At 41.2% G+C, this 17,587-nt stretch overlaps 1 protein-coding gene across 3 annotated transcripts; it reads right to left on the minus strand.

Moving 5' to 3' along the window:
• Positions 1-580: 580 nt before the first annotated feature.
• On the minus strand, positions 581-15,409 carry rfx4 (regulatory factor X, 4). Of its 3 annotated transcripts, none has more exons than XM_077744992.1 (18): positions 15,029-15,409; positions 9,790-9,876; positions 9,649-9,709; positions 9,381-9,504; positions 8,131-8,192; positions 7,324-7,537; positions 6,711-6,788; positions 6,037-6,200; positions 5,850-5,950; positions 5,597-5,655; positions 5,364-5,508; positions 5,161-5,255; positions 4,670-4,787; positions 3,590-3,709; positions 2,771-2,926; positions 2,451-2,625; positions 2,258-2,396; positions 581-1,514 (listed from the first exon to the last, which is right to left on the minus strand). In XM_077744992.1, the coding sequence occupies exons 1-18, from the start codon at positions 15,069-15,071 to the stop codon at positions 1,236-1,238; spliced, it is 2,220 nt and encodes a 739-aa protein (XP_077601118.1). In that variant the 5' UTR covers positions 15,072-15,409; the 3' UTR covers positions 581-1,235. The 3 variants fall into 3 exon arrangements, with proteins under 3 accessions (XP_077601118.1, XP_077601110.1, XP_077601102.1); XM_077744984.1 differs by having other exon boundaries at positions 2,258-2,390; positions 2,451-2,664; XM_077744976.1 differs by having other exon boundaries at positions 2,451-2,664.
• Between the last annotated feature and the right edge of the window lie 2,178 nt (positions 15,410-17,587).

Below are 17,587 nucleotides of genomic sequence, written 5' to 3' on the forward strand. Positions count from 1 at the left end.
ACCGCACGCATAACGACACAGAGGATCAATGTTCCAATAACTACAGACCTCAGTGAGGGGTCAGGGGTCGAAAGGTTACGGGACTTAGATGCAGTGACCTCCATCTCAGTAGGACATTCTTTTTCTGGAGAAGTCATTGTCTTTTTGCAGCCTGGCCCAACCCCCAAGCAATTTAGTCACTTCTGATTCATGGCAAGAAGTGAAATTGTACAAGGTAATAATTTAAACTATATTAATTTCACAAATGCATTACATAAAAACACGCTCTATTTAATTGTAATTTATTTCCTAATATTTATATACATTTATATTTTAAAAGTTCACCATAAGCCAAAAATATATATAATAAAAAAATATTTTTATCTTTTGAATAGACTGTAGAAAAACTCTCAAATTACTCTTTACTATTTCAACCAGTATGTAAATAATTCTCCTTTGAATTTGCAAAATTATAATGATAAAAATAATGTAATAAATAATTACCATCATACAATCAAAAAAAATAATTGCTTTGGATTCGTGGGGAAAAATATTGCTTTAAAAAAAATAAGACAAAAGGGAGTCAACAGTAAAACATAATGAAATCCTTTATGTGGCAACATTCTCCCTTTCAACTGCGACATTCACCACAGATCATTTTCCAGTGCTTGCATTGACAATGTTACTGTACACTTTCATAATTTGCTTTCTTCTTTTTATTTGTGTTATTTTTAAAATAAATACCCATAGGGTAATAGGTCCTCAGTAGCGATTGAGTGCATTATAAAAACACACAACCCAATGTTAATGTACTAATCCTCTTACAAAACAGAACAACCGAGTACCATAGAAAGCAAAAGATACACCATGTTACATAGTTACAGAAAATACATAGCATATATATAGATTTTCTCACACAAAAAGCCACAGAATACACTTTTTTTTTTTTTTTAAGCTCCAGGCGTGGATCACAGAAAGTCCCTTCCTGTGACATTTTAGGCTCGGTTTTTTTTTGGGGGGGGGGAGACGGTTAAGGCAGTGCTGCTGTGCGTGCGCCCGAGAGCTCGGCGCGGGCCTCTTCTATCGTTTCGGGCGCGGCCGGCTAACTGGCGGAGGCGGACATTCCTGAAAAAACAAAGGCACAGCTTGGCGGCAGCATTGCCTGATTTTGCAGAAGGCTCGTCCTCGCACCTTGAGAGCGACCGACGACGACGTACAGTTTAGTACAGTTCAAATTGTTCCCAGGGGGGGGGGGGCTACTTGGCCCAACCGGTGGCGGCGGCGGCCTCGCCGTTGATGTAGGCGAAGCCGGGAAAATGCTGCGAGTGTTCGTACTCGGAGTTTCTGCGCGGCACCAGAGGCGAGTACACGTCGGCCGACGCGGCGTAGCGGGACGAATGCATAGGAGGGCTGGCGTAGCAGCCGTTGACCGAGGACATGTCGGGCCAGCGGGGGGCTACGGGCGCCGGGTGGAGTCGGGGGTTGGTGCTCATCAGGCACGGATCCATACGTGACATCTGACCGTTGAACTGGTACTGCGAGAGGATTGACAAAAAAAAAAACGTCAGAATGGGATTTCTTCCAAATTTAGGCCTTCCCTGACAAACGCAGGCAATTTAAATGGGACATCTATTGCCGCCAATGGTTAACATAAGTAGCAGTTTGTCTAAAAACGGCAGTATGTTATAGCGCGCCTTGCCGTTGCCATGGTGAAAGATGCCAAACAGCGCACACCCCATTTCCACCCCAAGTCCCAACAAAGCGGGCGCTTTGTGCCCGATTTAAGCCCATGGCGTGGTGCTAAAGAGGAACTAAGTGTTCACGTTAACGTATAAACAACACAGTCGGCTCCATTATGAGCGCTCGGAAAAAGACGGTCACTGAAGGGGGGGGAGTCAAAAGGGCAGAGGAGGGGGTCTGCCAGATGTGAAGAAACCAGTGAAAATAACAATATTTTAGTGATACAACTTTGACAGTTGTTTCCGCTTTGAGAGAGATACAAATTGGGAGACGTCATTTCCTTATTCTTGGTGACCGCAACAATTGTTGGCGGCGGCAAAAAAAATGAAGAGGGCAGAAAAATCTGGGGGCTGCTGTTATGGTGCTTTGTATATTTTATTATTTTAGGTCCAATGTAACTCAGATTTTTTGGAAGATAAGACGCACCAGACGATAAGATGCATACACTTTCGAAAACAGGATTTGTCCATGTATTGCAGGGGTGGGCAAACTATTTCACAAAGGGCCACAGACCTATGAAAGTTGTGTTTAAACGCACCTGCGCGGACGAGCGGTGGTAGGCGGAGTAGTGCAGCGGTGGCGGAATGGCGCCGTCGTGGCCGAGGCCCGGGTACTGACTCTGGATGGCGTGAGGATGCTGGTTGGCGTAGCTGCCGTAGTTGTAGCTGCCGCTGTATCTGAAAATATCCTTCTTAAGTTGGGTCTGAATGCTAAAAGAATTGATGACTTACCCGTGCTCCTCTCTGTGGCCGTAAACGGGCAGCCGATGGGCGGAGGAGGAGGAGGAGGAAGAGGAGGAGGAGGGCGGTGGCGGCGGGGGTGGCGTCGTGCCGGCGGCGCCGCCGTTGCTCCTCATGCAGGACGGCTGCAGGCTGGCGTCCGGCGCGGAAGCGCCCGCTGTTGTCACTGTGTAGGTAAGGGACCACGTATATGACTGAACGGAGCCTGCCGGAGACATACACACAGGCGGCAAACGTACTCACTAAAGTACTCACACTCTGTGGCCAATTACCAAGTAGGGATTCAACTGGGAAAAAAATTGCATTTGTACCTGTGCTGGACGGGTACTCGGGCGAGGCCTCGGTCTCGGCCACGGGCGAGCCCGACGACACGGCGCCCGAGTGGACGGAGCGGGCGGGGGAAAAGGAGTCCGGGGATGGCGACGAGGAGGCGGTTATTTCTGTCAACGTGAACTCTTCTTCTCGCTCTGTGGGCGGTGACGACAATGTTGAAGTTACAGAACTGTGATACTGAGTTATGGTAATATGAGAAAAGAACGTTTGTGGAGAAATTGCAATATTTTGCCTTCCTGCCGCTCACTTTGAATTGATTTGCAAGCATTTTTAATGAATTAATTTCTCAAGAAAATGGTATTTTGAAAAATAATGATAAAACTCATTTTAAAATGCATGGATAAAAAAAACTACAAATACTATGTGGGATTAAAGCAATATATAAAAAGTTAAAATGGTAATGAAAAATCAAGGGAAAAGAATATATATATATATATATATATATATATATATATATATATATATATATATATATATATATATATATATATATATATATATATATATATATATATATATATATATATATATATATATATATATATATATATATATATATATATATATATATATATATATATATATATATATATATATATATATATATATATATATATATATATATTAAATAATAGAATAATAGTATTTGGAGTCAATTTTTTTTTTTTTTACTGCTGATGTTTGGAAAAGTTTGCGAAACAAATCATGGAGGGGGAAAAAATGAATAACAGGACAGCTTTGTTTGTAAACCAAGGTGACACTTGACATGACCTTTTGAGTGTTTGCATCATCCTCACCTGTGCCACCCTCCCCTTTCATGGCCCTCATGAGGTCGTTGGCCCTCTCCTGGCAATGCAGCGACTCCAGCAGGTACAGGACGTAATCGTCAAACATGAGATGAATCAGGTGGAAAGAGCCTGTGTGACAAGCACGCATCATTACCGCCACGGAAAAAAAAAGCCAAATACCGCGCAAGTACTTTGTCAAATCCCTACAAAACGTTTCGGAAATGAGCCGATCATTTGGAACGTAGCCCAGCTTTTTCCACGATCCGGGTCAGTGCCGAAAATAGGTCCCGCTGACCTCTCCGGGTGTCAGTGGGTGGGTGTCCCGTGTGTGAGCCCCTCAATTGTGGCATTGTGCGCGTGTGAGCGCATGATAAACACTAGCTGGCTATTCATGGCCGTTGGGTGCAATCCCGAGTTGTCATAAAATGGAAAAGACGGGCAAACACTTTGGAGAAGGGGTGGTGGCGTTCAGGGAAAGAGGGGGGGTTCACTTTTGTTAATTAGCCGTTTGTGCACATAAAGCTGCTTTACGGAAACACGGCGGCCAGCTGTGTCTTTGATATTCAAGCGCCGAGCGAAGGATAACGGCCGGGGAACCAGAGGTCACTTTCCCTTTTCATTTTATGGCGCCTCAATTAACCAAGCCACACCCACTTCACCTGCACACCAATTGGTTGGGCTTCCACATTGCTAGTGCTCATATTTTGTTTTGGTACTACACTGACCAATTTCATTCTTTATTTACAATTATTACGTCATTCTTTTTGGCATTTTATTTTTTTGATTAAAAAACGCTTAACAAATACCTGCCATCCATAAATGTGGACCTAATATTTTGGCTCACATAGACCAGAATATTAACATTTTAGTTAATGCGACCTCCAAATGCAGTCAACCTAATTAATATGGTATTTTTTATGACAATCTTCATAAAAACAAAAAGATAATTTGAAATAAAAAACCTTTTTTGTCCACTTTTCCCTTTCACTCCCTGCATTGGAAAGCAATCCTTTCTCCTTACTGTGCTTTGGACTTTTGCCACTTCTGCTTTAAGGGAGCACTGAATCAGCAAAAGTAGCATCCGCTCACCAAAGCTAGGGGCGCTGTGGAGCGTCATATCCCGAATGACTCTGGTCCCAAAGCATGACCACATCAACAGGAACTGTTGGGCCACCTTCTTCAGGCAGCCGGGCCTCTTTCCCGACACCTAGAAGGAGAAGCAGAGCATTTCCATGAGAATAGCCCGGGGGGGTCAGGATATTAACCCCTCGGCCTATGTTTGGGGCTTAAACCTCCGAGACCAGAAAACATGTCAACAAGTCAACTATTTAATTTGCCTCCGGGGACACGCCCCCCTATTGAACCATTGTCCGTCCGGGCCCAGGCGTTGCCGGGACGACGGCGTTTTACAAGGCCACATCGGGCGTATAATGGCCGCAAATGGGAAGCTCGTGGGCATCATTTACGGGGGACGATTGCTGTGCGAGCTGCAGGTGTCTTTTCACTGCCACACAAGCTTTTTTTCCTCGCATTAAGTGCAGAAAATACGATTAAAATAAAATTGTCAAGGCGGACCTTACCTTAACCACGCAACGGTCCACCATGGAGTCAAGCCATTCGATGTAGGCTTCGATAGGAGACTGTTCCTCGAGTAGACGATCAAACTCCTGGTATACTGAAACAGAAGGAGTCCTTATGCGTTTTTAACGCAGTATTTGCTCATAGTGGGCGAATTTGTACAGGGAAAATGCTAATGCTGCCATTGGGATTGTAATGAACTTACGGTGGATGATGAGCAGCCGGTGGTCGTCCTGCGAGTCCTCCATGGTGTACAGTGTTTGTTTAGTGATGCTGTTCAGGTCCACGTTCCTCCAGTCCTCCAACATTTGGAAGGTAATGTCGGCGCTATTTATCACGGTGCGTGATGCCTGTGGAAGGCCACATAAACACCAATGGTGTCAGGGTGTACGTATTCTTATCTTTGCTCATAAGGATTTTATTAAAAAGCTCTCGTACCTGACACAGATGGTTCAGGGAGGTTTGCCGCTTCAGGATTTGCGAGAATCTCCTGGACACTAGAGAAGATTACAGGACGATAAACAAGGGGGGGAGGGCATTTTTCTATTATTATCTTGCTTTTTGAAAACATCGAGTCAATACATTTCTGTTGCCCAGATTGTCACAGTTGCATGGAAATGTATCCAGTGATTCTGTAGTAGCCAACATTGTAAACTATATTGTTTCCAAGCGAAATATCGAAGCCCCTTACGCTCAAATTTGATGTTCCTCAAGTTCTCCGGCAGATCGTGCAGTGCGATTTTGAGCCACTCTTCTAATTGCTTGGCAAATTTGCGTATAACTTGCGTCAAACTGTGAAGCAAAGAAAAGAAAAACTGTTTTCAAAAGTAATGGAAATTTTCAATAAATAGAGCGTGCAGTGCGAGTCTGATGCTCACCTGTCAGGGAGGGCTTGGAGGACGGTGGGCATGAGGACCCCGGAGATGGCCTTGTAAAGGATGGTGTCGCACACTCCTACGATGTTGACCACGGTGGGTGAGCTGAGTACGGGCAGCATGTGAGGTGGCATGCCTTGCCAGAAGTGCAGCAGGAAGCTTTGGACCTACAGCAATGAGAGATGGAGAAATTACAGTGAGTCGTCATTTTGCAGGAGGTTTTCGACACAACACCACTGTACTGACTGTTTAATTACTATGTAGAGAAAGTCATAGATTTGGTCACTCTTGAGTGTTGATGTTAAAATTTACAGGTGAATTGGTTTAAAATGATAAATGCTGTTTTTCATTTTAGATGTATTGCGAATTTTCTTTTCTGACCTCTATGACCTTGGTCCTCAAAATGTACCCTCTTCCATCTTGTAAGATTGATATATAATACTACAAATCAAAAGGTTTGGATGCCTATCGCTGTCCAAGGTACTGAAACATAATCACATGAAAAACATAGTTCTACTCAAAGACAAATAGAATCTTTTGTAAGTTTTCCCCAAACAAGTCCTAAAAGTGGAGACTAAAGTTGGACTGAGTCAAGTCTGGAATCAAATGGAATGGACCCCCCCCCCCTCCCCCTGATTCCCAGACCTCCTAAAAAAAAGCTCAAAACAAAGCCTCGCCTCGTCAAAGTTGGCCCGGATGACTGTGTCCAGTATCCTCTGGCAGTGCGTTCTGTACATCATGATGAAGGTTGACACCTGTGGGCGACAAGCGCATTATTGATCGAGTGGGGGGGGGGCACGGAAATGCACCAGCAAAACAAGGAGATAAATCCCACGCCGAGCATGGGAAAGGGCGAATTGGCGTTACGGCACAGTAGCTATAAAGCAGGCTTTAAAGATCAGCAAAACATTTCAAATCACGCTCTAACCCCCCCACCCCAAGTGTGTAAAAAGGCGGACAGCTAGTGCTTGGCCTTTGTCCACGTCCAGATCTTATTATCTCCCTCAAAAGATTAAGAGTTAGTGAGGAACCAAGGTGTAAATCCTTCGGGTCTTTCTCTAGAGCCTGAGCCAGAGGCAGTGGGTGGGGGTCCCTATCGTTAAAGACCAGAGGTGGAAAAAGTACAACAAAAAGTGACAAAATAGTTGTCACTTGCTGTCATCATAGTTGAATGACTTATAAATCATCAGAAACTTGAACAAGCAAATTTGGTATAATGTCAAAGTACTCAAACTTGGCTGTTCTGCATCATTGTAAGAATGGACTTTGTTTTTTTTATGTGTGTTTTACCCTCTCTTCTGGCAAGTTGGCTGGCAAATGGAGGTCTTTGACATTTGGAAACTCTGGCAGGAGCGTCCCCAGTTTGGAGCGCGGTGAATACGCTACTGTCTGCTTGGTCACCTCCTTCTTGCCCGCCTCGTTCACCCACGCCGCGCCTTTCTTGGAGTACATAACGTCATAGTACTGCGACGTCTCCTTCACTGCGATGCCATAGTAGTGGTACCTGCACACAGTTATGGCACACTTATTATTTATTTACCTACAATATACACATGAATATGTAGATATATATATAGAGAGGTGCTATAATGTTCCAAAACCTTCACTCATTCATTCCCCTTTCAGATTCAGCACTATTTTGCACATTAGGCTTTATGAACATATTTGAATTATTAATACATCTAAATTTGCTTTGACAGAGTATTTATAAATACACGATATTCTTGTCCCAAAAATATCTGCTTTAAGAAAGAGAATAATTACCATTTTGTTTTTATATCCAGTAAAAAAAAAAAGAAGCGGGTGCTCTAAACTATAAATTATATCTATTGCAATAATATATTGCCTTACTAGACATCAAATTGGACGGAGAAAAAGCATCTTTATTAAATATATGGTAAATATATATGAGTTCAGTTATGGATGTACTTTTGTTGGACTCATTAAATATGTTTCAGGGATTTTTTTATAGGTTAGTAAACCCCACAATCATAGGAAATGAATGAAAAATAAATGTACATGATTATAGTAATATAACTAGGTTAATGTATCTATATGGCCGTTAAAAATAAAGTCACAAAATGTCAAGCAACTTACTTGGACTGTCCTCTCGTGCCGAGGCGTCGGGTGGTCAGTGCTGGAAACTGTTGCCGGATGATCTGTTCAAAGTAAAAAAAAATACAAATACACTATTGAAGATGCCTGATGTGTACTTTCACATACTGTACAGCCTTTTTAAACGTCGACGGCAACATTCTCTCGCCCTCTTAGCGGAGCGATATAAATGCTAAGTTTGCCACTATCCCCCCTCTTTTTGGTGGCCGTCTCCAAGGGTCGGGCCGCGGGTGGAGGAACTTTAGCAAACAGTGTCGCTCTCCATTGTGTAGCGTGAAAACAGAGGCCAAGCTGTGAACTTTCTGTCAGGCCCCCCGCTTGATAAATGAGTAGACAGGGGAGGCAGTGCAGGGCCCACTCTCTCCTCTCCTCTTCTCTCCCTCTTTTTTTTTGTCCCGAATCAATGAAGCCTTCCTAAAGGACACCCCACACCGCTTCAGCCACTGATCTAACATTCCGCAACATCTCACCCTTCCAAATTTCCTTTAATTACACATTAATCCCAGCCCCTTCTCTTTTTCAATATCTTCCGACAGGAGGGGAAAAGCGGGAGGGGAGGGCTGCTGGTTTTGGTGGGGTTGGGGGGGGGGCGGACCGAGGCCGGCTGGCTTTGTCAGGCCTGTGAGAACGGAGCAGAGTCGCTCATCTTGTCGGCGGGATGGAAGTCTGCCGCCGGAGGCCTCACACTGAGACCCGGCTCTAGCTCAAGGATTCATTTCGCGTAAAAAAAAACTAATAAAGCGGCAAAACTAGGAGGATGACGTCTTACATTTTGGGGAGGGACCCGCGGGAGGGTTTTCCACCTGTCATTTTGCACATTTTCCACTGAGAATGGGAAGTATATGGATGTCAATATTGAAGGATTGTCTAACCTTAAAATTAGCTTTTTTAAGGTCATAGTGTATAGTATATGTCTAAAATATGTCGACCTTTTCATATGTTTTGATTTACCGTATTTTCACGACTATAAGGCGCACTGCAATATAAGGCACATTTTAATTTTGTTTCCATACATAAAGCACACTGGATTATAAGACGACCTGTCTATTTTGTAGAAAATGAATGACTTTTAAGTGTGCCTTATAGTCGTGGAAATACGGTAACTCACTGTCAATGCCATTGACAGCCGCAGATACAATGTCAAATGTCTTTGGCTTGAGATAGAAGCACTAGTGGCAGGAAATGTAAAGCCTAAAGCCTAAAATATATGCCTTAAACCCTTTTTCTGTTACCTTCCCGAAGCTGGCGGCGTTGACGGGTTGCGTGTCGTGCTTCTCGCTGAAGTCCAGGTAGTGCATGTAGAGGGCGCTTCTCGGGATGCATACACCTTCTGCGATCTCATAGTTCTCCTCCAGCCTGGACCACACAATCAAGTTAGAAACAGGGTTACGGCTACACTGTGCTAGCGTTCCCTGCGATACAATAGTCAAATTTAAAGCAAGTCAAAAAGAAAATACAGATACTTGACATTACTAGAGTACTTGCTTCAAATAGTATTACCATTCCAGAGTGGCAGGTGTCGAATGCGGTTTGGAGGCCCTGTTATTTTCCTTCTCTTCATCTGAAAGGAGACGAAAAATGTTTCTTTTTTCTTTTTTTGCCTTTCAGTCACAAGGTGACATTGTTTATAACGTAACTCACGCTCGTCGGTGGTCATGTTGCCCAGGGATATGTGGCTAGAATAACGTTTGCTCTCGCTCTCATTGAGACAGCGCTCAATCCAGCTTTCTGCGGATACACAAACCAAATGCTCACTAAAATACTTGAACATAACAAAGGTATACAAACATGCACAACATAAAACGAGATGAACCAACAAGTGCCAAGTTTGAAATGTTTGAAAACATCGACATGAGTTTTTAGAGTACAGAATAGAAGGAATTTATTCTAATTGAACATGTACAGCGTTGGTTGAATAAAAAAAAAGGATATCAAGAGACACACTGAATGAGGAGTGTAAGTGAAAGTCTCTATAGTCACTTCATCTCACTATAATGAATGCAAGTAGAAATGTGAAGATTAGAGTGGCGCATAATGTAAATCATACAATACGTCCCACCATGTAGTGGGATTTTCTAACATACTGTAAAATGCTCAGTCCTATAAACTTTCAAACATACTTTAAACTATACTACAATTAATATTCTCCGACTAGAGGTGCTCAAACAGCTTATGCTGAATTTTAGAATGATTAATATCTTCTCTTAAATGAAAAAAGGCCAAGGGAAATACAAGGGAAATATATTCTAACCTTCATAAAATCATACACTTTCTGAAAAATATGTTTATATCAATGAACAAAACATTTTCACAAACTGTAAGTGACAGGCATGTTAATGTGCGTAATCAGTGGTGTAAATTAATGTACCTCTTTCATAGAAAGCCTCAATATAAAAAAACTAAAACTGATAAAAATACAAAAACTAAATCATGTTATTCATGTATATTTTAGGGCTCAATTTTTTTATGACAATTTAGCGTATTTCTTGGTACTTGTGTGTACGAGCGGGCCTTCACATGGCTGTGGAATAAATGCACAAATGGCTAGCCATGGCCACGGCTCTATTTGAGGGGCTTTTTCATCCTCACGGCAGGAATCCAGCCAGCTTTGTCCCACCAACCCACCCACTCACCACCGGGACCCCATTACCCCCGCCCCCGAGAGAAGATGACGACGGAGCACCTCGGCTTAAAAGAGCTTGTGCACGTTTAGTGAGGAGGCCATTGTGCCTGTTTTCATTTCAAGCTCAACTTGTGTGTGTGCGTGTGTGTGTGTGTGTGTGTGTGTGTGTGTGTGTGTGTGTGTGTGTGTGTGTGTGTGTGTGTGTGTGTGTGTGCGCGCTTCTGACTGGGAGGCTCAGTATTGGAATTCCCTAAAACGAACATGGATAAAATTAAGTAATCAGCCTAGAAAGACTTTGCTGGGTGTTTATTAGGAGGACATTAGCATTTTAATGACAGCCCGCTCAAGGCAAACTAAGCACCTGCTTTGCGCACTGCAAGAACAATTAATGATGATTACAGCTTGGAGCACTTTATGATTATTTACAGTAATAGTGTTGAACAAGTCAAATGTTTGGGATTTTGCACATTTTTCTTTTGTTTTTAAGACCAGACTATTCAACTCCACCTGATATATGGGTTTAATTTGTACCACAGCATCAATTGAAAGGTCGCAAATTGCGTTTTGCCAATAAAATCAATAGCTATGCAATTAACTCCTTGATATCTTTAGCATATACACCGCCTCAATGTTCTGGGATCGAGGGTTCAATCACGGATGGATTCCAACTTTCCGGTGTAAAGTTTGCATGTTGTCCCCGGGCCTGTGTAGGTTTTTCCTGGGTACTCCGGTTTCCTCATCCATCCCCAAAAGCCTGGTTGAATATTCTAAATTGTCTCCAAGTGTAAATGGTTGTCCTACTTCTTGTACCCTGCAATTGCCTGACAACCAATTCACGGCGTCCCCGCCTGCTACCAATAGTTGGACGGGATATGCTCCAACACCCCCAGCGACCCTTATGTAGATAAATTGTACGCAAAACGAAAAAATGAACATTAAGATGCAGTGTATGGTACATACACACATACATAGCATGAATGAAACAGATTATAAGTGTAAGAATTATTTTTTGATGTCTGTCTATACATGTTCCTTCACCATGTGTCTTGATTGAATGTTATCAGAATGTTATCTATCTCAACTGTAGTGCTCTCTTGATGTATTACAGATGCAATACATTTATAGTTGGTGTATCAATAAACAATACTTTCAGAAATACAAGGCCCTTTAAATGTAGTTTTGTTAAAAGTCCACAAGGACGCATGGACTAACTCTGCATTTTAATGAGTTACAAGGCAATGAAGGGCAAGGAAGAAAAAAAAAGTCTCCTTTTCTAGCATGCCAACATTGATGGGATGTGACAAGCACAGCGGCTGTTGTTGGGACACAGCATTGGAAGGAAAAGGGGGGCGGGGGGTCCACACATTTTTAAATGTTTGGGGGAGCAAGAGTATATGATGATGGAAACACGCACGAGTGTCCCAGCGGGGGACAAAAACACAACTAATTTCATAATTGTCACCATTATTGCTACTGGTCCCAGTATATAGTGGTATAATCTTTCTATTTTAGTACCTGTTCTGATACATTGAGGGACAATCAATACAATCACTTTGTAGAAATAGAAATTGCAACATTCAACTTTGCAACCAAACAGACCCAAAATGCAACTTTAATCGAAAATAAATCCTATGCCAATTATTGTAACCCTTCAAACAACATCTAAGCAACACGTGTTATGGGTTTTGGTTCTAAAAAAAAAAGTTTCACGGAAATACCACGTAAAAAGCAAGCAAAAACCTTTTGAGCAAGCTATGTTTTCTTGATTGATTCTTTCAAATACTCAAAATACTCAAATTGGGTACCTCATTCAGTCCTTCTTTCAAAATTTTATTTTTCAAATCTAATTTCCCAACCTAACTGATGTTCATCGTGAAACTTCAAATGAAGATATCTATTTTTTCCAGCTTAAATCCTTAACCATCAACAAAAATCCACAACTTTTTAACACTGCATATCTACATGGCATCTATGAACAAAAAAATGCATTCTGTCATTATTATTATAAAGACTAGAAGTATAAACCAGCCACACATTGGTTAAACTTGCACAATCCAGCCCAGGTAATATCAGGTTGTAGGTAGGGCCCATCCTTGACTGGTCGCTAGCCATTCACCAGCATAACCTACAAATGTTCTAATAAATATTTCATGCAAATATGCCTTCTTCTGAATTTGAACAAAACTAGCCACACCACCTTTTTTTAATAATGCTCATCTTATTAGATAAAAAAGGGCCAATTTAGTAGATCCATATTGCAAAGAGAGTCAATACCAAAGCTTAATCAACCTCATCATATAAATCCGAGTTAATCATTTAGAAACGACAAGAAGAAAAAAGCCAAAAGAAAAGCGACACAATATAAAAAATATTCAAGAATACAGCTATGACAAAGCACCGGAGCAGGGAATTATTAGGAGGATTCTACCTCACTGATACTTTTTATAGTCCAGGAAAGTGAAAGAAATGTGTTGATAGCAAATGAGAGGTGTAAAACAACCACATTGCAATACAAAGGGGTGTATTGCTCACATTTTGATTGACAGATCAAGCTCATTTATGGGTCAATTATTACACAAGTCATATTCTAACCCTTTCAATGTTCAAAATGCTAGGAAAAGTTATTAGTTCCGCCTTCTGGCGGCTCTCACTGAGGATTGAGCAATAGCCTTGCATTTGACTGATTTGAATAGCCTTTCTCGTCCTCATATTCTAAAACCACGTCAGACAATTTCAAAGAAATGCTTGTTTTTTCATTTGAACAACACAAAACACAAATTCAGGCCGCCAGCACTCAATTGGGATCTTCTTTCATTATAATAATATGATTTAACTTCATCTAAAAACTAAGGAGGTTAAGGCAGGGGGGGTGGAAAGCGAAAGCAGCTGAAGTGAAGCTAATTTCCCACACAGGCTTCATTTGCCTGGAGGGAAGATAAGTACGGGACGGAAATAATTGGATTAAAGTCGATCAACAAGTGGGACGGATGTTCACACGTTTCTGAACGCGGACTATGGACTAAGTGACCCGACACACACCTGCAAAATCACTCAATAACTTTGCCAATGGATTTTCATGACTAATTATAATGCTAGTGAAAGGGCGGATGATGATGATGTGTCAGGATTTTTTTATGCGACTTTACACTAGATTTTTGTCTGTTATCTGACTTTAAATTTCAAAGTTTTCAAAACATTCCCCGGACTAGTTTACTTTTATTTGAGAACAATTGACCCAAAACAGTCAAATTATACTTTTTCATACGATCTTAATAGCCCTTCAAACTTCTCGCAAGACTTTAAAAAGATTATGTGAACATTTGTCATTGGTTTATAATTGATCCTACTTTTAATTTTCATCACATATTTCAGTAGGATTCATCACATATTCTTGAGTTAATTTTTTTTTTATTTGTTTTCTACAGATAAGATTATGTTTGCAAATAATGCTATACAATTTTTTTTTAATTCTCCTAAAGGAGGGTATTTTTTATCCGCTTACTGGTGCAACTACAAATTTTAGCCTACTTTTGACTGAATCACTTTACATTTCCTACCCAGAGAATTAGTTTGATCACTTGTTACTTAATCTAAAATGGGGTTGTTTGTTATTTTTAGGATTTTTTTTTTCAAAATAGAATTTTAAAAAAAGGTTAAAATAGTATGAATTTTGAACTTCTCAAATATTGAATCAATCAGCTAAAAAAAGCAACAGAACATTCTAATCGCTTAAAATAAAAAATAAGATTCGCTTTTTTAACACAAAGAAATCTTTCCTTACAAAGTTTTCCCCTACAAAAAAAACTATCCATTTTATAAAAATGATTCATAAGTGATTTTCTTTTCTAACTAAATTTCCTCCTGTATTATAATATATTTCCTTAACAGAATAACATGTAAAGCAATGTACTGTCCAAAAAAGAACAAGGTACTCCAGCGTGTTCTGTTACCTACAATCTGTTTCAACCAACTAAAAAAAAAACTATATATAGAACAAATACAACCAACTAAGCAGCAAAATTACTTTTTCTATATCAAATATCTATAAAAAAAAAAAGAATAACTCAAAGTAGACAAAAGCCAAAGTCAATGGGCCCAAAAAACCTTAAGGAATGAATTGACAAAATTTGCCCCAACTTAGTACAACACAGCAAAAAAGCCAAAGGCCGGTTTTCCACAGGGAAGAAAAGGTCCCAAAAAAAAACGAGAGGCCCGAGCCTGGTCACGTCTGTGGCGGCTTCCGGGCTTTCCACTGACCTGTGGAATCCATGTCAGGCTCCTCCAGTAGCCCGCAGTGCATCCTCTTCCCATCCAAGCGCTTCCCTCAGTAGAAAACGGCCGCGACTTTTCCCACCTCCTCCTCCTCCACCTGCTCTCTATCCTCGCCCCGCTCGCCGTCTCCGCGACCACTGGCCGACGGAGGGGAGATGCTGAGGGTCTGAGTGGAGAAAAGAGAGAGAGAGAGAGTGGGTGGGTGTGTACCCGCGGGGTGGCGTTTTGGAGGGTCCTCCAGAAATCCAGTGGGGGCAAAGGCAGAGCCGTCAAAATGTTTGCTGATGTTTCATGGGAAAGGGGGCTGATTTTTATAGGAGCCCTGATGGGGACGTGTCATTGATAGGCTTGCGAGGCTGATGAATGGCCCCCGAGTCAGATGGGGATGTGGCAAGGCTCACTGGAAGTCTTTTGTGGACCTCTTTTGAATAAGAAAAGCTCCCCTCCCAAGGAAAAAAAAGGAGGGCAAAAGGGGGGTAGTCCACCCATCCTCCATGATGGCATTTCATACGCTTTCACACCACACACAAGCGCACGGCACAAACTTTTCCGACATTTCCTCGTAAGCGAAATCAATTCGAAGGAGTTTGTGTTCAAATACGTGGCAAGTGTTCCACGCTAGTTGCATCCATTCAATTGATGGCATCATCGATCGTTTAAGTAATGATCCAATCAAATCAATCCAATTGTAAATGTTAGACATTGATGAAAATGGTTGCATTTTTTGGATATGTTGCTTTATAACCCTTATGTGTACCCCTAATTTTTAAAAATTCAACATGTGGCACATGGGACAATATTTTGCAATTGCAGAATATTAGTGTTGCACATATTGTGCGATGGGCAATAAACAAATATGCTTATTATTACAAATAAAACAAATAAATACGTAAATTGAAGGATCCATTTTGAATGAATTCATTACTTGCTAAGTAATTCATGAAAACAAATTTATAACCATGCTAATTAAAAACAGATGAGATTCCTTTAAAAGTACTAATACATGCTGTATACACAAAAACTTTTCTGCTCTTTTCTCAAATATGGCTACACAAAAGCACACCCAGGCATTCGGCTAGATAAAGTCTTCCACAGTGCAGTAATACTGATTTCCTGTCCTTGGGTTTATCACCCCAACATTATTTTGGTGCGCCTCCGACAAGTAGTGCAAGGGGACGGTCACAAAAGGAGGGGAGGCCAAAGAGAAGAGAAAGTGAGTGAGGAAAAAGGGGGAGCGGGGGGTAAAAGTGTAAAGCCCCGGGCTGGTGGAGGCTCTGATGGAGTGCCTGAGAGAGCTAGAAAAGGGGAAAGCTGTGATTAGAATATGAATGGAACCACAGGAGAGGAGGAGGAGGAGGAGAAGAAGAAGAAGCAGAAGAAGAAGAAGAGAAAGGCGGATTATGGCTGAATTACTCACCACAACGTAGAGAAGAGGACTTTTTCGCCAGACTTTTTTTGGGGAGGGAAACTGCAATACACACTCACACCAAAAGTAAATGTTAAGACGTACTACAAAAAAAGTGTGAGGAAAAAGAGGATGTCATTAATTGCTGCCAATTACCAAGGACAGGTGCATCCTTCCGCTTATCACAAGCGGATGTGCACCTCTTTTGTCCCATTGCTCCAGTCCCTGATTGTGTGGGTGTGTGGCATTCAGACTTTGATGGGAGGAAATCATACAGCCAAAAAGGGATTTTGTCGACATGAATGTCGCCCCCCGTTCAAAGCAGGTTATGACATCCTGCAAGGAAAACAAACATGGCATCTTATTCATGGTATCAACTCTCAAATGGGACCATAGTTCTGTGTTATTAGTTTGAATAGATTACAGCGGGGTTCTTTTTAAATTTGATTTTGCTTCAAGTTCACTTGTTTTAATAGTGCAAGTAGAAAAGGAAAAATACAATTGAAAGTTTTCACAATTTTTTTTCCTTACCTAAAGTCATGAATATGCCACAACTTCTTCTTAAAAGATGGGCCATCCTTTCAGTTTATCAAGTCCATTGCCTATTGAAAAACTCACCAATTTGACATTAAAATAACTTACCCCTAAATGTTAGATACATCAATCAATGCTGCAACCTAAAACTCTCCAGTATAAACAGAAGGCACACAATAGCATACATATTTTTACTACAATATAAAAAATATCCGATTAACTATCTACTCATACTTACGGTTTCGACTTATACCAACTCTGTATGTTACATAATTAACTTTGATAATAAATGAATATTATTGGAACGAGTATTTTGTTATTTTCAATTGTCTTGCACGCATTACTCACATACAACTGTTAGGTGGAGCCAAATGGCTAAATATTATAGGGAAATCTGGAGGTCGATTATTGGTATTACTACAGCATATGGAATCCCATAAATATTACAACTCACTGCAAATTGGGCGCCATCTGCTGGGAAAGAAAAGAATATTGCTGGAACAGCTGTACTTAGGGCATTAAGGCATATACACATGAAATTGTCAATAGAAAGTTTGCTGATATAGATCATCATATCGTACAGTACCATATAAAACAAAAATAAT

This window comes from Stigmatopora nigra, chromosome 2 (assembly GCF_051989575.1).
Source record: "Stigmatopora nigra isolate UIUO_SnigA chromosome 2, RoL_Snig_1.1, whole genome shotgun sequence".
Lineage (NCBI taxonomy): Eukaryota > Metazoa > Chordata > Actinopteri > Syngnathiformes > Syngnathidae > Stigmatopora > Stigmatopora nigra.